The following is a 19,842-nucleotide window of genomic DNA, read 5'->3' on the forward strand; positions in this document are numbered from 1 at the left end:
TTATCGACTATTAATTTTATAAATATCAATACAAACCAATTGCGACATTTACTTTTAAAAGCTCTAATCTATTCGGATAAGTGAGACTTTACTGTGGGTTCTTGTTTAAATTCAAATAAAAAAAAAAGCAGAGAAGATTTAAGTGGACCAAAGCCCGGTTTTTTAAAATTTGCGATCTGTCCTGGTTGAGAAATCTGATTCACTTCAATAGGATTTGATCGGAAATTTCCGATTGAATTTAATCAAAATGAATCAGTTTTAATCGGAACAAAAAGTTCAAAATTAAAAATATTATTTTCCAATTGAAACCAAAAGAATTCCATTCAAAATTTTAAATCGGAATAATTTCACGAGTGGGTTTCTGAACACGCCCTGGAATTCTTAACCAAGCCGTTTCGCGCTCAAATTGAAATTGAATTTGAATAATGAACAGAAGCTGCAACTAGCTACCAACTACCGGCTGCCGTAAAATTAAGTCTCCTAAAAAAAGACAGTACTGTCATCTATTTAAGACTAAATAACTATTTTCGTTTTACTTTCATTCATCTTCCAGCTTCCTCCCACCACTGATGTTTGCAGCTTGACAACCAGCCAATCGCAAGCAACGAATCGTACTATGATAAATATACACACAAGCGCATCGTCGTACGCAAAGGTAAAAATACGTGAATATATTTGCGCATCTGACACCAACACACTTACATCAATACTTTATACTACGAAATACAAAATGTATATACTTACATACCACACGTAATTTATAGTTTATAGCTATAGTTATCTGTAGTATCTAGTACTATTGCTGGTGATTGGTGTTTCTGTTAGTTTGATGTGACACTTTGATGATAAGTTTTAAAGTTTGTCTGGGTTTATAAATAATATAACATAATAATAAACCCTTTTCAGTGGTTTGTAGTGGTGAAGATGACATGTTACGAGGTTACTGGGTATTTTAAACGGACTAAGAAAATAAATAGTGATAGGGGATAGCAACCGGCGCGAAAATGGCCAATTGGACGATGTGGGGTAGAAGTCTCAGATCCAGCAGACCCTCTCGCAGTAAGTATTTAATTAACTTAATTCATAATATCTTTATTTGATAAACTTATTTATTTAAAATAAATTTTCCAGGTCGTCATGATCAAGAAGTCATTATTGAGTTCGATCCGTCAAAAGGTTTGTCATGTAACCTTACTTTCAAAGTTATATGCATAGTTTCATATAAAAAAATAATATTTTGTACTGTTTGTCATATCAATGAGTTTTTATTTATTTATCTGATTAGTTTAGTTTGAATAATATTTTTTCAGAGCTGTGTGAAAATGTCAAGGAGGTTTTAACGAATCTTTGTGTACAAGGAGTATCAGTTGCTGTAAAGTTGGGTTATTTGAATGCATTTGTGCGGCTTGTTGACGAAAATGACCCCGGTGATTTTGGATACAGTACAGAAGATATTTTACGTTGGTAAGTAATTTTTATTATTGTTAAATAATATAAATTTTTGTGATACTGGAGTATGAGTGTGACTGCAGCAGACATCAGACAATTTTAAAATTATAAATAATTTAAAAAATAATATTTGTACAAAATGCACTTGTGAATTTTTAAATTTTTTAAATGTCCATTTTTAAAAAATTTAATTTTTTAAATTATTTACTCTATTTATTTATAATTTTAAATTTGTCTGATGTCTACTACATTCACACTCATTACTGATTAGCTGACGTCTAATAATTTTTGGATTTTTTTTAAACAACAAATTATAAAAAAAGAAACATTCAAAAAAATTGCACTTATAGCTTTTTTAGTTTTCTGTATGTGCATATTTTTAGTTTTTTTTTCTATTTAAACTATTGAAAAAAAAATTTCAAAATTGTTAATTATCTGCTAACTTGGAGATCGTAAAATTTTTTATTGTACGATTATTATTTATTTTTGAATAGTTTACAAGTGGGACTCTATCAAGAAGCAACACAAGTACGTGCTGCAACTTTACGAGCAATCAGACATTTATTAAAAACAGAACAGCACGTATTAGCAATAAACAAACTACAATATCCAGTATTTATCGCGCGCTGTATGGATATTAATTTAAAAAATGAAATCGAGAGAATGCAGGCACTGCGTGTTGTCAGAAAAATGATGATGCTGGCACCTCAGCACTTGACTTGTATTTTGGGAAGATGTCTCGTAAGTCTGACCAACGGAGGATTCGAAGAAAAAGATCGTCTGTTCCACGTATTTTTAGCAGTACTATGTGAATTAGGAGTATTAAATTTAAATTTATTTATAAGTTGCGGTGGTGTCGGTGCTATAACGAGAGCTGTTATGACTGATCTCAGTCCAACAATGATTGAGTGCATTGTTGGTATTCTTCTGTGTTTATTATCACATCCAGAAACACGACATACCGTGTCTTTGATGACTCTCGCAGCGCCATACAGCGAACTACACTCGCTTGCTAAAGAAAAACCGCGGGACAAACGTGAAACGAGATTTACAGCAAGTAAACATGCATTGCTAAGTGTACTGCGTTCTTACTCTGGAGTTCTGCATTTTTGTAACCCAAATGACAGCGCCGGACTGAAGGCTATCGTTGATATTATGCACGTTGAGCAGCTGGAGGTTCGTGGCGCAGTGCTGGAATTATTTTACGATCTTTTGGGTCTTCCTTTGCCAATATGGACTGATGAACCGGACGTCGCGCTGGCTGCGGTCGATCCATGCAGATATCGGGAGAGCTGGAAACTGTCTGAGGGTTTTATCGCTGCTGAGGGAGGAGTAGTACTGCCGTCTCTTGCTTTACATTGTCCAAATATTGCCGAATTACATTTATCGCTGCTTGTATACATTTTACTGGAATTCCGGTTGCCTTGCGCGCTTGTCGAGACGATCGTCACCTCTGACACATTTATATCTGTAAGAGCTGGCGTCTTACTTGGAGGTTTACTTCATCTCTCACATTCACTTCTTCCTACTGATATCTGCAATTTAACTCCACCACTTCCCAGTTTATTGGAGCATGCAAGTCGTGGTAATCATCAAGCACTGAGAGCGGTTGGTATTTTAAATAGAATGCATGTGATGATGCGCCGGAAACCGGTACCTTCGAGTTTATTTTTGGAGCGATTTCGTCAGCCTGGCACATGGTTACAGTCATCAGTTCCGCTCCGCAATCAAATGGTGTCCAGCAAAACGAACTGGTTGAAACGGTCGTCGTCAACAACACCACTGCTCAAGGATTCACATGTATTGAGTAATAAAGACCTTCATGGATGGAATTGGTCTGTCATCTGTACAATATTACGATCACGAGAAGATTCAATTCACATACCACATGATTCAGATCATAAATTATTTATTAAACGTCTTGTTAATTATTTTTTACCATCGTCAAATGGGTTCAGTAGAGTTGAATTAAAGGGGAATGCATTATTAGCACGTAATACAACACTTGCTGGTTGTGATTTAGTTAATTGTTTATTGGAAATGCAAGAGTTGGAAGGCACTAGATTATTAAATGAACTTATTGATGATATTGCTAAACAAATAAGTGCAATAAGTACTTCAACAAGTGCTCACGATTGTATTTTTTCTCCTCGTCACATGATGACAACCTGCTGTCAAAAGTATTTTTTATTTCTCGGTCAGCTGAGTCATTCAGCAAAGGGTACTGTTATTCTTAAAAGTTTCAATCTATTGGAGAAGCTTGAAACTTTGGCAATAACGACAAATCACGATTGCTACGTAAAACTTATTATATCAACTCTTGATTACTCAAGAGAAGGATTAAATCGTAAAGTTCTTAGTAAAATCATATCAACAGCTACACTTGAACAAACAAGACTCTATGCTACACAATTTTTACGTCTTATACTCAGGGCTAAAATGACTGATGCATCCCAGTGGGCCCTGTCGCTACTGATCGATAGACTTCTTGATGAGAGTAAAGTTATTGCGCTGGCAGCACTGGACACAATGAATGAAATATGCGAGGATCCAGAATACTTGGAGGCTTTGTTTCAGCTGACCCACCAGAACCGCGTTTGGGAAAAGTGGCTCGAACATCTGGGAGTCCGTGGCTACTTGCTCTTCATCCGTCTTTACGCACTGCCGGCAAGTTTTACAAAACTCCCGTCTCACGTCGAGGAGCTCGAGAAATGGACAAAGTCCGGGGGTTTTGCCGAGCGCTATGTCCAGCTCGTCGACGGAGAAATTCACGATTCTCTGACACGACGTCATCGTGATGAAAATGGTAACTACCCACGAAGATCAACCAACGTCACTATAATGCCACATGACATACGCATCCCTCCGCACTTGATTGGCCAGTTGGTGCAGCATGAGTCGGGAGTGCAGTTGATAACCAGAAGAAATGTCCTGCAACGTTTTGCCAGAGTTATCCAGAGGTTCCGCACGGATCTAGGTGCTGTTGAAAGCAGTGACGTAAGTTCAAAGGGGACTAAAAGTACCGGGCGTCCTCTTATCGACGACAGTTATTTAATGTCAGAGGAGTCGGGTACTGAGGACGTCGTTGAGTCGGCAAATCGTCTTGAGACGATCATCGATTCAGAAGTTATGGAAACTAATGAATGTCGCACGCCGCGTAAGACAGACTCGTTAATAGAAATACGTAGAAAATTAAGTATGGATGACTCCCAACGGACAACACCTGAAAGAAGTTATTACCGCGAAGAGACTGATCAGTATAAAAGCTTCGACGACAGAATACTGAAAGTTAAGTCAGCTCTTTGGGCACTAGGTCACGCGAGTACATCAGTGGCTGGGATTGAGCAGCTTCAAAATCTTGGTATAATTGAAATTATAACGTCGATGGCTGAATCATGTAATCATTATTCAGTACGTGCTACCGCATTCTATGTGCTAAGTCTTGTAAGTACGACGCGTATTGGTGCAGATGCACTTACTGCGCTTCACTGGCCTTGTGTTAGATATCGAAGGGGCGACTACTGGCCTGTTATACCTCAAAGTGTTCCGGTCGCGACCTCAAGCCCTGTACCAATACAAAAACATCATCGTAGTCTGAGTGATGGGAAACCAGAACTCCCAGATCTCACCATTCGCAGAACGCGTAATCGTTCAGAAAGTGCAGCTACTGACATTGAGAGCAAACGTTATGCTTATCCGTGAGTTTTAAAATTTATTTCAAAAAATTATTTCAATGTTAATTAGAAGGAAAAATAAAAAGTGAAATTTTTCTTTAGTGGCGATTACAGAGACAGGGGAGAGACACCTAGTCCAGTTTCCAGTATACAAAGACTGAGCCAGCAGGATGCTGAAGGATACGCAAAGTTGAGAAGTCTGCAGAGACACCGAAGGCCCAGTTATTCTCAGAGTAGTTTAGAGGTGAAGTTTATGTCAATAATTAATTACTTTGTCAATTATTTTCGTTAATTAAATTTTTTTATACCGCAGATGTACAGCTCAGACGGGAGACTGTCGTTGCAAAGTCTCTCGGAATGCGAAACATCCCGCAGTTGGACGACGGACAACATGGCCAACACTACCCCGCCTCCACCGCCACCTCCTCCCCCACCGCCCCCGCGGGAAGAAGATCTCACCGACGGATCCTACATGGGCATAAGTCTTCCGAAAAAATTGTCAACAATATTTCCTCATATGTCTCGTTGGCATTCGGCAAATGTACCTGATGACGCTAGTAATAAAACGACCACTAATTTTAGTAACTCGGTTGAAGAAAACCGCACTGAGTATGACATCGATCAAGAGCATCGTGAAATATGTCTGGCATGTTACAATCGCAATGCTGGTAGTCGGACACCTCCTACTGACGCTGATGTCAGAATACAAAAGTATGTTCTCTAGATAATTATTTGTCATCAGGACGGAGTTTAATTTTTTTACTTTCTTTTAATTGCTACAGAGATATATTGAGACATTCTCAGCGTCTTTCAAATCCTGTATGGCATCGTAACAGTCGTCAGGCTTTGTTGAGATTAAGACAACGTTATCCAGATAAATTTAAAGTAAATATATTTATATTATTATTAATTATATGTAATTATAATTAATTATTATTTCTTTTATTAGGACACTTGTCTCTTTTTTGAAATGGCTGCGCGTTTAAGCAGCGGAACATACAGACTACAAGCTCGTAGATTTCTTCAAGAATTATTTCTCGATGCACCTTTCGATATAGTGAGATTTATTATTTATTTATTATATATGTGGGGATTTTTGTGGACGAATACTAAATAAATAAATATTTTCAGTTGTACAAAGAGCCGAGGGAAATATTAAAAATACCGATTGGAACGGAAGAGAATCCAGTACAGAACCCAGTAGTTGAATTGACAACAGATAAATTTACACTGAGTGTTAGTCCGTTGAAGAGAAAAGTTAATGGTAGATTAACGATACCGGAAGCTGAGTCAGAAACCTCGGCTGCCACGAGTTCTGAATTAACTAGTGAAATAAAGTCAGCAGATGTACCTTTGAAATCACCAGAGCCGGCGGCAGACGTGTCTGAAAAACTTAGCGACGAAAAAATAATTGCCGAGATACTAAAGCCAGCAGAAAGACTAAGAACCTCCAAAAGTTCTGATAGAATATTAAAAGTAACGAGTAAAAACACGGCCGTGAGCCTTGATTAGACCTCGACTACTTATTAATTGTTGAATTGTACATATTTTATATTTGAATAATTATATAGGTGTATAAAATAATAATAATAAAAAACAAACTTGTCACTGCCAAATAAATTTATCTTCTATTATTTATAAGCTATAAATTATTATTATTATTATTATTAAAATAGATTTACTAATTGGTGTACTCGCTAATGCAATTGCGCATCTCTTATTTTCATGTTAATTTAAAATTATAAATTATAAATTATAAATAATTGAATACTTTTTTGCGCATGAATTAATGCATTTTTTTTAACGATTCTTAAGAAACAAAGTATTAATTATAATTTTAATTATCTTGTTTAACATATGGGATTATTTATATCGTTATGAGCGTGATAAAATAAAAAAATGTTTACTATTTAATTGAGCAAAGTGTTGTATTAATCTGCGGGTTAATGAATTTAAATAATGGATAATATATCTCTTATTGAAAACAATAAATATGTTTTGTCTGTATTCTTATTTTAAAATTTTAAATCCGTTATTCAGTTGTTTTAATTTTTAATTTGAATCATTGTATGCTTATTTGCATGATTAGCAGTCAGTTGTTATTTATTTTTCTCGCAGTAGATAATAAAAATATACAGCTTATATATAACGTTGATATACGCAGAGCGTCAGTTTGACTTAAAGTGCCGTAAATTATTTTTATTTTCCATCATGGTCGTTGCCAAAAAATATATTCTCGTAAAACATTTCAATGGAGAACCTAAACCGGAAGAGTTCAAAATTGTTGAAGAAGAATTACCACCGATTAAAGATGGAGGTGATTATTATTTTTTTATTAATTTAAATTAAGGGAGTTCTTAGACAGTACCTTTCCCAACTTTTTAAAAGTTAAAAAAAAAAATTAAAGCATTAATTGAAAAAAGAACAATTTCACTGATGTATAGAATTTCAAAAAGATTACTTACAGTTGCTATCAACTAGGAGTTGAAAAAAAATTTCTGAATAAATTTTAGTCTATGAAATTTGAAAATTTAAATAATAAAATTGGCACGAAGATTTTACGGAAATTTTCCAAATTAACTTCCAATTGATGTCAACTGTAAATAATTTTTTTAAAAATCTATGTTTCGGCGAAATTTTTTAAAAATTAATTGATAAAATGTAGATGCGCTCGACAGTTGAGTCATTGGATATTTTCAAAAAGTGAGGGAACTGCCTGAGAATGCTCTCGAAAATTTTTTAAAAATAATTTAAATGAAAATATTTATTGTAGAGTTTTTGGTCGAAGCGGAATATTTATCCGTGGATCCTTATATGAGATTCTTTGGGAATAGAATTCCGATAAACGGGACGATGATCGGAGGTCAGGTTGCTAAAATAATTGAATCAAAAGATCCGAACTATCCGGTTGGGAAGAAAATATTTGCTAGTCTAGGATGGAGAACTCATTCTATCGTGAATGTAAACGTATCCGATGACATATTAAAATCAAAGCCGTATATTTTGACTGATTTCGGTGATCTCCCGTCATCGCTTGGTCTCGGTGTTCTTGGAATGCCAGGGTGATTACACAAAATCAATGATAATAATTTTATTTAGCCAAATAAATGATCTATTTTATAATGTTATCAGAAATACAGCTTACTTTGGTCTCATGGAAATTTGTAAACCGAAGTCCGGTGAAACTCTGGTAGTTTCCGGTGCTGCTGGGGCGGTCGGCTCGCATGTCGGACAATTGGGAAAAAACTTGGACTTGAAAGTTATTGGAATTGCTGGCAGTGATGCTAAGTGCAAATGGATTACTGAAGATTTGGGATTTGATTCTGCAATTAATTACAAAACTCAAAATGTCGCTGATGAATTGAAAAAGCTTGCACCCAAGGGTATCGACTGTTACTTTGACAACGTGAGTTATTTTTTTTAATTACATCAATACATTGACTTTATTATCATGTTAAATATTGAATCATTGAACTTAACAGGTCGGGGGAGAGATATCAAGTACTGTTATTTATCAAATGAATGAGTTTGGGCGCGTATCAGTTTGCGGTTCAATTTCGGCGTACAATGCCGACCCTAATAATTTACCAAAGTGCACTTTAATACAACCGGCGGTAGTACCTCGGCAGTTGAAGATTGAAGGTTTCATCGTTAGCCGATGGAATGATCGTTGGAATGAAGGAATCGTCAAGAATCTTGAATTAATTCGACAAAAAAAACTCGTATATCGCGAAACTGTAACCGAGGGATTTGACAAAATGGTCGATGCATTTGTCAGCATGCTCCGTGGAGGAAATATTGGCAAAGCTGTTGTCAAAGTCTAGACAAAAATTGTCTAATCCTTTTAAATTTCTTTGAAAAATATTATTTATTATATTTTTTAATAAAATCTTTATTTTCTATAATTTTCCGTACCCATCGTAAGAAATAATTCGACAGTCGATGATAAACATAATCTGCTGCTAATTAATTTAAATATTTATCGAGTATTCGAAATTAATTAACTGTAATCATAATTTAAATTAATAAATCATATTAATATGGTAATGATATTAATTATCACCATAATACTCAATAAATTTATAATTAATAACTCAGACATACACATTCTATAAAATTAATCAATTGATAAAGTTTCAGTGGAATTCCATTGGTGAAAAGCTGAATCCATCTATCTCTTTAATTAATTCGTATTTTTTATTTCCTTTTGTTTAAATCATTTCTCTTTTATTCCCCAGACATTCGGATGGCAACCGCATGAAATTATTCCATCTGGTGCTTGATTCGGGATTTTCCAGCACTCAAACTTTCCAGTAGCAGCAATAGCACTGACGGGCACTTATGCTAACGATGAGAATCCTAATCACTAATTATAATTGTTAATTCACTAAATGATCCGAAGGCTTTATCTCTCATTTTGTAAATTCTTACCTCTATCTTTTTAGCATAGTTTCACATTTAATGTTTAAAACGGACACTTTGCCATTTATACTACCAACCACCACTTACTTATACTTATACTTCTATATATACTATAAAATACTTTAAACATCACTGTCGTCTATAAACTTCTCCTTAATAAAATTCCTCGGAAATTCGTTTCCTTTAATTTCATTTCACATAAATAATTAATTTTATACTTTTGATTTGGTTCCCAACTGGTAATTTAGCAGCCACATACTTTATAAAAGTTATTTTAATATCTATAATCTCGAAAAGTATCACTACTACTTAGATATGTTTGTTTGATGGATAAACTATTCCAACTAGTGCTCCGCTTGGATAAACTCTGTCATGTTCAATATTAATTTCTGTCATTTATAAGCCGAGATTTTACACAATCTCACGATATAAATATACGTATGTATGTATAAAGTCTGAAATAACGAGACGATTAATGACCGTACATATGAAAACTTTTGGGGAAACTTGTAGTCAACAAATAAAATACAGATACAGATATTTATAGTGATGTAGGACAGCATTGGAGGTGTCCGATGGCCTGGACGTACGGAATGGTCAATCGAAAATCGAAAAGCAGAACATATTGGCTAGCTCGCGGGATAAAATTTATCGTCGTCAGAGATATGTTTTCATTGGGTGATACAGGAGTATCTTTAATGTTTGTTGCCGCAATCTTTAATCCTTAGCTTTTTTTATATTTATATTCATAAATAATTTATATTTTTCTCTATAGTTTTAACAAACTATTTATCAAAAATATTTTACGGCATGAGGATGAGAAGATAAATATACTCAAGCGAATTATGTCCTTTAGAATTTAAAGCTCTATTTTATTTTTTTATTTTTTACGATCAAAATGTCGGGGTTGTATCGAGTGAAGGCGAATGGTACGAGGGTTTAGATTTTTTTTTCGCGTATATAGGTCGTCAAGTAAACTGCGGAGAGAGATAGTGAGAGAAAGTATAAAAAATATAAAAGTTTTTTTTTTTAAATAGGGCTGGCGACTTTCATCTATGATAGATGGGGTGACGACAGTCTTTGTTAACAGCGATAGTTTGTTCCTGCTCTTTCTAGAGACTATAGGTCTCACAACACATGCAATGACATAGACACTTGTACATTGGAGTAGGATTATTGGCTGGAATTACTATTGGCTAAAGTACAAAATGTCATAAAAATTTAATTGAATTTAATTTAAAAAAAAAAAAAAAAAAAAAGAGAGGGAGATAAAATAATAAAACGATGTAGGTTTGAATTTTACGTAGTCAGGCACTTGTCTTTGAGGATAAAAATTTTTCTGAAAAAGTTTATTAATATCTTGTTAATAAAAAGTGACAAGGGACTATAAAAGTAAACGTAGGATTGGAATTTTAATTTAAAGTTGCAATTTTGATGTCACACTACGAGAATACCCGGAAAGAATGTTTGGAGGTAAAAAAGCGGGGGTAACATTAAAAAAGTTAGTCGGATGTTGGAGTTAGTACACATCAAGTAATGTAAAGTGATGAATTTACGTTTAAGCGTACGGTTAGCGAGGAGGAAAGGAAAAAGGGTCTTTTCAATAAGCTTAGATGTTGGTGCTTACGAGGAATGTCGTACAAGATTTTGGTTCGTCGGTTAGTACTTGCTGAGTATAAGCTATTTGTTGTCAAGAGCGACGTAAACTTTAAGGAGGTTTCTATCCTCTGGGCTCACATGTCGAACTTATGAAAATTAATAAGAAAAATAGCCCATAAATTTGTCGGGGCCGAAACGGGCGCGCGGCTGGATACGGTAATAAAATTAGAATTATGTCGTTGTAGGTTGCCGTACTAGTTGGAAGCAGTGGGAGTATCAGTAGGAGTCGAGGGGATGAGAGAAAGAGACTTGAGTTTTCAAGAGGATACGTAACGACGGAGAAGACGATGAAAACGAGGACGAGGATGAGGATGAGGATGAGGATGAGGCACACGGGTGCAATGACGTTAAGGCTTTCGAGCAGATGGAGTGAGGCAGCTCGGAGAGTAACTAAACCTTACTCTGGCATAGTAAGAAAATTATTATGGAACGACGGTGTGTAAGGAAGAACGTTTGTTAGTCGTCGGAATTTGTCCTCCGTCTTCTTAACGTATGAGATGGTCCAAGATTACATTCATGTATTAGATGTGAGATATATAAGGTTGATAAAAGGGGGACATTCGCGAAGTGTATCCACTCCGGCTCCTTTTCCGCGAGCTGCCTGCTCGTTATTAAATTCTATGAGCTTGAATACATGTCACCGAGTTGACTTATCATCCCGTTATTTGAGGTACTAGTGTATACATCTATTATATTATAATATCATATAAATTATCGAGAATAATTCCAGGGTATTATTTTAGTTGTGTTTTTAAATTATGTGGTACATTAGCAGTTGCCCGAATTAAATCTATTATCGAATTACTTATGACTCGTTAATTATTCTATTCACTCATGCTTCATTTGCGGAAGTGATGCATCCTGTTATTTTCAGGTGTTTTAATATTTAATTTACTGAATATACATATATATATATATATATATATATATATATATATATATATATATATATATTGTAATTAGACAACCTCAGTTTCAGAACCCGCAGTTAAAACAGATGTAAATTGAGCTTTAATCTGAAGTTTTAAATTTTGTCATTTTATTTTATTGTCAAAAAAAGTGATATACAATAAAACATGTTAAAAAAAAATTAAATTAACATTTATGGATAATTATTATTGACTTTGGAACAACTTCTTAATTGACATGACACACGACAGTTGATTCTCGATTTTCACTTTTAATTAAAACCACTAAAAGCTTTTTATTAATTTAAAATAAAATAAAAATTAATAATTGAATATTTTAGTAAATATCATTGCGCTTTACATAAAACCACAAATGTCAAAAAAAAAATAGGAGAAAGAATTATGTCTGTAAGACTTTTTTATTTTTACATTCTTCACTCGTCTTTGCCGATTGGAAACAAAGGCAGAACAATGCTGTCTATGTACTTTTACAGTTTTTTGCTTTACATTTAGCTCGTCTTCATCACTATAAGCTCCTTTACTCTCACCCTAGTCTGACCGGTTACTTCTACTATCCGCGTTTTAAAACGTCACTCGCTTTCTTCCAATGCTTCCTTTCCACACACACCCAACACAAAACAAAAAAATTACTTTCCTGGCCGCAGATATTTACGAACAATAATAATAGTAGAAAGAGAAAGAAAAATTTAAAAAATACCCTCATTGTCTGGGTAAATGTTTTCAGCAGAAACTTTACGAAAATCATGTATTACATTTTTTTTATTACCGTCATCGTCGTGCTCGATATCCGATATATTGGGAAATATATTTCTTTTTTTTTTTTTTTTTTTTTTTTCGTTTAATCTCTGTGCACTACTTTGCTGGCTGTGTTTCAAATGTTTTTCATTTCAACGTAAAACATCCGACTTTAATTATTTACATTGAAAGTAAATCTTCAATGACAATTACTTCCACTCAGCTTTTCCATGAGCTTTTTTTACAATACAGTATTTATTTATGTATTGTTTGATTAGTTGAAGTGAATTGAAAATTTTAAATTACATGTCATTTTATTTTTACCTCAATTTAATTAAATTTAGTATATTTATTATATAATACACTGTAAAAAATTTTCAGATTAAATCTGGAGTGAAATTTACTCCGAAGGGGAGTTTATTTTGATATTAAAACTCCGAATGGGAGTGAATTTGGATTTAAATAAATTCAAACCACTCCGATGAAAAAAATTTCAAATTTAATGATCTTAAAGTCAGCAGACAATTAATAATTTTTTAACAATTTAATTAAAAATATGCACATGTAGAAAATTTAAAAAGCTACAGGTGCAATTTTTTCAAATATTTTTTTAAAAATAATTTATAGTTTAAAAAAAAATATTAAAAGTCGGCTAACCAGTATCATCAAATTTACTTCGTACGGAGTGATTTTTTGTAAATACTCCGAGACTCTGAGTGAATTTGGATTCAAATAAAATCCGTAATTACTCCAAATTCACTCCCGATTTTTTACAGTATATATTATTAATATATGTGCCTGAAATAAGGCAGTGGTTAAAAGTTTAAATAACAGATTAGTTTGAGAAGAATGACGGCGCATATAATGATTATTCAAATGAATTAAAGTGGTTTGATGTGAGTAGCACGGAAGCAGTGAAACGATAAAGATTTGACAAGTGGTATTCACGTGACTGTTATGGAACGTGTGATCCTCGCCATTAGGGAAAGCTTTCTTTATCTCTAAATCTCCTTTCAACCGTACTATTGTTTTTTTATCTTCTTTATCACTTTAGCTTGTCTATAAAATGTGTACTTACAAGAATGCAGAAAAAAATATTAAAAAAAAAAAAAAAAAAAATGAATAAACAAAGAGAGAAACGGTTAAATTGAACGCGTGGTTTGTTTGCGGGAAGCTTTCTGTGGAGAAAAAAAACAAGTTTTACTTTATTTTTTTTTGTGCTAACGCTACTGTTTAACTCAACGGCACGTGCGTTTTCGAAATTCCTCTTTAATATTTCTCCGGGCTGACGCTCTCTATTTACCCTTGATCCTTGCTACCAAAGTAATTTACTTACGCCCCGATGAAAACAATTACTAACTAATGGAACATCATATCCTGTGGCTTTTTATAAATATGGTAATTAAGTTATTTTACGGTGCTTTTTAAAGTAATCCTTTAATGGACAGTAATATTTTTCTTTCTTATTTTATAGATTATTATTCATTATTTTTATGAATATAAGTTATTCGAATAGATTAAATCATTCAACTCAATTTTTTACCTCTTCAATTTTATATTTATTCTGGCATGTTAATATTTATCAAAGCTTTTAAGTATTAGATATTTTTACATTAATGTAAAAAAAAATAAGTTATCAAAGTCATTAAAACACTTAACAAAAATCATTTATTCAGAAAAAAAAATTTTTAAACTTTTAACTAGAATACACTTATGACTTTTCTTTTCTAGTGGAAAGAAAAATTATACATATATATATATATATATATAGAAAACTTTTAAGGGTTGGTTTTTACACGCTCTATAAGATATATTTTACGAAAATAAAAAAAATTTTCGATTCTTGAGATTCATTTTTCATTTCAGCACTAGATCACTTAAAAAAAAAAAAAGACTAAATATTTAAAAAAAAATGACAAATTTGTTGATTGTCGTGCAAATTTAAGTAACGAATATCATTAGTAATAGATTTAAAATATGAAAAATGAATAGTTTGAATATAAATGTTAATTAATTAAGAGAATGCAAATTTTGGTTTGGGATAAGGATCCGGAAATTTCGACTTAATTAGGGTACCCAGTTGACTTTCTGGTCCTCTTTCTCTTTCACTCTCTTCGCAGTTACTATATACCAGTCCATCGTTTCATTATTGGAGAAAATTACGAGCGTCGCGTTCTCAAACTCGACTCAGCTCATTTCCGCATGCGAAATCTAGCAAGAGTTAGCAACTGCAAAATCAGGAGCTTTTCAAAAGCTTCAACAAAACTTTTAAATGTCCTTCCGCAAAATGTTTTTTATTGATTTTCATTGTCACAAACCGCATTATGCTTTGCGTGAATCATTCGTCCATCTCTTCCCACTTTACCTCAATAAACCCTCAAGTAATTTTATTTATTTATCAACTCAATATTTAAAGACCACGTTTACTTAATTTTTATTAACACGAGTTTTATTTACAGGCATTTAATCTCTCTGTATAAATTCACTGCAGACATACGGGGGTGTAGTCCACAGTGAGCCAGAGGGAGCGAGTGAAAGATCTCTGGCGAAACTGAAATAGAAAGAGCCTCGTAAATATTTGAACGACACCACTGGCAGACTACTTACGAAACTTCCGGCATACGACAACAGACCATTAGTCGGAGCTTTTCTACGTTATCTAATGCCATTGAGAATTTAAGAAACGTTTTGCTTACCAACAATACTAAACAACTCACAGACATTTATTGCCGAGTCAAGTTACTGATCGCTGTCAATTCGTGAATCTTTAGACTTACAACAAATTGACATCTGCATTGATATTTCTTATGCTTAACTCAATTTATTTTACAAAGTATGTCTGAATGAAAATTTTAATGAAATAAAAAAAACGATAAATTCCCTGGGGCATATTAAAACCAATAGTCAGCGAAATAAATAAAATAAAAAAGGGTTTGTTAAAGTAGATTTGACAATTAGTGTTGAAGCTGTCAAGTGTTTAGGTATGCATTGGGTTTCGGAGCGTAAATTCTCGTTATTCAGAGCTTCAGAGATGCTGCGGAGATTGTAGGGGTTTTCGGTGGCGGTTGCTCGTGAGTTATGAATTAACTGTCACCAGGTCTTTGATTTGTGGTGGCACTCGTTTGCTTATTCTGTCTCTCTCATCCGATCGTTTAGATCTCTTCGTTCAAATCCCACCTTTGGACTTCTCTCCTTTACACCTTTTTTACGTTTTTTAATTCACAAGCAAAACGAAAAAACGCTTGAAAATCAGACACGTTTTACCTTTCCTTTTAACTGTCCTTTTTTATTTTCTCTTCTCTTCTCTACTCTTTCTCGTTTTATTTTATTTTTTACGTTCCTTCTCGTGGTTCTTTTTTCTTCACTTACGCCGAGCTTTCATCTTTTTTTTTCTCCACCGCTAGTCTTTTTTCAATGAAACGCTCGATTTGCCTACGTTTGATTGATTGAATGCACTTGCTTCTACTTTATGCCAGTAAAAGACCTCATAATTATACCGCGAAGCTCAGTTTCAACTCAATAAACTTTAGTTTAAATAAAAATATCTATCACTAAATTTTATTCCGTCTAAGTAAAATATCAGACAATAAGAACAATCAAGTAATTGAAGTGAAAAAAAAAAATGATAGTAGTTTGAAACATGATTAATAATTTGAATGTAGAATGTATAAAAGTTTGTCTTTTATCAACTCCCAAAGAGTACAAAGTGTTGCATCTTTCACGTCTGAAGCATCGATTCTTCCTAACTTGCTTCTAGTATAATTAATTAAGTTAATTATATTGCAAAGTTTAGTATCTCGTGCATCCGCTTGACGTTTAAAATAAATATAAAATTTTATCCTGTCAATTTATGGTTGATTTAATTTATAATAACTTTTTTTAGTATTTTCATTAAATAAAACCATATAATTAAATTATAAATAATACATTGCTGAGGTATTGTACTAATATTACAATAAATAGGAATTTACTTGATACATGAAATAATAGAATGTTGTATTACTGTTAGAGTTGTGGTGGATATTTTTTTAAACCCGGATTTTTTCAATTAGCGAGCAATTACAATGCCAGCGGCTGTCGGTTATTATTATTTAAAACAATAGATTGCGAGATACCGTAAGCTCTTTTCTCAGCAATTGTATTCATCATTATCATTGCGAAATTCATTTGCATGAATTATCTGAAAATAATAATAATTTAAATGAAAGTGAAAGTAGAAAATTTAAATGAGAAAAATGTTATTAAAATAATGATGTAGGAAATATTATTTTTCATTCTGTAATAATACTTATTATCGAGTTTGACGTGTGTTTTTTTTCTCATTCTCCAGGATATCATTATAGAATAAATTACATTATGGTTATTATTATTATTATTTTTTTTTTACTAAATCAATATTTTTATTTGCGTTGAAAAAATAGCAAATGATCACGAATCACCGGCGTAGTAAAAAAAAGTTTTGTTACTTTGTAGAATCATTACACTTACATGGGATTTAAGTAGTAGGTACCGAGTATAATCAGGCAAGTATAGGCTAAATGGAAAAGTGCGTGTCGTACTTGGTTGGAGTTACAAATTGTCCCTTTTCTGAGTAACCTTCGTAACTAAATTAAAATTATGAAACATTTTTTCCCCGTCAAAAATAAAATTTTATTAGACTAGGCTACTTTTTTTATGGAGGCATGAAAAATATTGAGTTCTTGCTTTAGTTTAGGCTTCAGTGGCTTACTTTATCATGATTTAAAACGAAAAAGGTGGTCAGGTTGAAATTTACTTGGTTTAGAATTTTTCGAGGTAAATTTTAAGACGAAAAAGACGAGATCAAGTCAACACTGACTTGGTTCAGGTATTTGACTTTAAATATAAGATGATAAGATCAAAAAAGTTGAAAAAAATTTAATTTAAGTTGAAAAAGTCGAGATCTTATTGAAAAATTCTCGGCAAATTGATTTCAAAAGAAAATAAGGTGAAGTGAGCCTGAATCAAGTTTTATTTTTGACCCGGGTTAGTACTGCTATTGCGTAAAAAAAGTTTCAAATTTTAATAATTATAATAGAGTGTTCAAGAGACGAATTTTAATATTTCCATTAACGCACGTGTAAGAATCGATGTTTACATTGATTTTTGAAAAAATTATAATTCTGTTACGAGATTTATCTAGAAAGGGGACGAAATTGCACTTGTGTCTGCTCATTTATTTTACAAAAAAAAAAAAAAAAATGAATGATAAATAAATATCAAATGGTTTTCATTGTGTTCTATTGACTAGATAAGATAAATTTGTTGTTAAAAAAAAAAGTGAATTAGTAGAAGGAAAAAATTGATTAGCGTCAATAATTAAAAATAAATGAGATCGTAAAGAGATGACGTGGCTGCTTTGTGTCTTGACGAACGTTAATTTGTTTCTATACCACGAAACGGGAAATAATGTGTTGGCTGCAGGGTTCCTCCGGACAAAATTACTATTTGGGGATGTAATTTGGTAGTAGAGAAATGGGATCCACATAGTTGAGATAGGGGGAGTCTGTTGTATGTAGAATGCGGAGAAGTGATGGTACATTAATGGGGAAAGAGTAAAGGGTTTTCGGCTCCAGGTGTAAGAGAGGATAAGGGCTTGTCTTAGACGGGGAAACAAAGTGGGACAGAAACAGAGTGTTCTGATAGTGTGTACAGTGTTTGTATAAATGCAGGGTAAGAGGGATATATCAACAGCTCGTTCTACACTAACTAGACAAGGCGAAGAGACTCGAAAGATATTGCATCAGAGGGGAGATGATAACACGGCGACGGTGCATTAAATTGCATCCGGTCGTTTCAGGAATTTAGAACCCACAGTATACATACTTGGAGTTTACTTCTGTACTTTTTTTTCACAACCTATACGGTAGCTTTTTCTGTTGCCCAACATGTTTATCCCGCACTTTGCTTATTCAATTAATTGGCAGTAAGTGAAATTGACTGAGCACTTAATAAAAATAATATGCCAAGTATTTATTTGAAGCAAAGGAAAGTAAGACAGTGTGTTACTGTAATTGAGTTTGATATCAAGTATAATTGATACGAGTGTGTGTTGATCCCAGTTGGAGTGTGACAAGGGGTTAATTTATCTATTTGGCGGTTCTAATCGAACGGAGAGCCCTCGAGGTACAAGTGTCCTTCACCCTCACTGCTGTACACAGACAATTTCTATCCTCGGTTAACTTTCGTTCGTTAGTTGCCGCCCAACTCCACTTATCTACCCCTTCTCCTTCATCTCCGGGAGCTTTTCAGACTGGAAGTAGAGATAGTAAAGCTCGAATAGTAAGTAAAGTTAAGGCTTCATGACGCCTGCTTCTCTTCTACTCTGTCCTCGAGAGTTTAACGCAAGCAACAGCCTGCTTCCGTCGTTACTATATAAATATATGTATGTATATGTTGTACTTAATTTGCATCAGCGCTTAAAATAAATGCACCATCAGCACCCAAAGATCTACAGATAATCCTCGAGTGTGCAATATGTTTGTGTACAAATCATAAAGCAAGAACAAGTACCTAATACCCGTGTTTCATTTGAATATTATAATATGTTTGGTTAAATATTACATTCATTATTTTTATCACTATTAATTCATTTTGTTAACAAAATGGATAATGAGGGTATAGTTATGTATTTATAAATTTATTAAAATGTAATTGAATTGGGGTAAGTTTGTTTTAGCAGCCTCGAGGGCAATCAAGGGCAGTGGCACTGCATATCTATTCAGGATTTCATGTCCCGCAACATAACAGACGAGACAGCTCGTCCAGGCGCACTTTGCATTAAATTATAAACTTACCCAGTGGAAATTGTTCTATCACATGTAAACATAGATCGCATATTTGACCACCAGATGAGTGAGTAATTCCACTGGATCCTTTTATCCATTTAGCTGTTCTGTCTCCGTGCCTTCAGCTCCTAATGTATCTGCCTTTTCCAAGTTAAGAGTCAGGGGTAA

At 33.5% G+C, this 19,842-nt stretch overlaps 2 protein-coding genes across 2 annotated transcripts; both read left to right on the forward strand.

The window, feature by feature from the left end:
- Window positions 1-680: 680 nt before the first annotated feature.
- LOC103578823 (rapamycin-insensitive companion of mTOR) lies at window positions 681-6,743 on the forward strand. The gene is made up of 9 exons (XM_008560018.3): window positions 681-1,059; window positions 1,132-1,176; window positions 1,311-1,464; window positions 1,944-5,147; window positions 5,226-5,367; window positions 5,437-5,834; window positions 5,906-6,008; window positions 6,073-6,180; window positions 6,255-6,743. Exons 1-9 carry the CDS (start codon window positions 1,005-1,007, stop codon window positions 6,633-6,635), a joined length of 4,590 nt encoding a protein of 1,529 aa, XP_008558240.1. The 5' UTR covers window positions 681-1,004; the 3' UTR covers window positions 6,636-6,743.
- Window positions 6,744-7,325: 582 nt separating this feature from the next.
- Window positions 7,326-8,947, forward strand: LOC103578818 (prostaglandin reductase 1). The gene is made up of 4 exons (XM_008560005.2): window positions 7,326-7,440; window positions 7,897-8,185; window positions 8,256-8,529; window positions 8,606-8,947. Exons 1-4 carry the CDS (start codon window positions 7,335-7,337, stop codon window positions 8,945-8,947), a joined length of 1,011 nt encoding a protein of 336 aa, XP_008558227.1. The 5' UTR covers window positions 7,326-7,334.
- The last annotated feature ends 10,895 nt before the right edge of the window (window positions 8,948-19,842 follow it).

This window comes from Microplitis demolitor, chromosome 1, assembly GCF_026212275.2.
Source record: "Microplitis demolitor isolate Queensland-Clemson2020A chromosome 1, iyMicDemo2.1a, whole genome shotgun sequence".
Taxonomy (NCBI): Eukaryota; Metazoa; Arthropoda; class Insecta; order Hymenoptera; family Braconidae; genus Microplitis; species Microplitis demolitor.

Excerpts from the sequence above, each read along its gene's own strand:
- LOC103578818 (XM_008560005.2), top strand. The coding sequence starts at position 7,335 with ATGGTCGTTGCCAAAAAATATATTCTCGTAAAACATTTCAATGGAGAA. Across the intron at positions 7,441-7,896 it reads ACCACCGATTAAAGATGGAG|AGTTTTTGGTCGAAGCGGAA; the intron begins GTGATTATTATT and ends TATTTATTGTAG. Across the intron at positions 8,186-8,255 it reads GGTGTTCTTGGAATGCCAGG|AAATACAGCTTACTTTGGTC; the intron begins GTGATTACACAA and ends TAATGTTATCAG.
- LOC103578823 (XM_008560018.3), top strand. The coding sequence starts at position 1,005 with ATGGCCAATTGGACGATGTGGGGTAGAAGTCTCAGATCCAGCAGACCC. Across the intron at positions 1,177-1,310 it reads TGAGTTCGATCCGTCAAAAG|AGCTGTGTGAAAATGTCAAG; the intron begins GTTTGTCATGTA and ends ATATTTTTTCAG. Across the intron at positions 6,181-6,254 it reads TCGATGCACCTTTCGATATA|TTGTACAAAGAGCCGAGGGA; the intron begins GTGAGATTTATT and ends AAATATTTTCAG.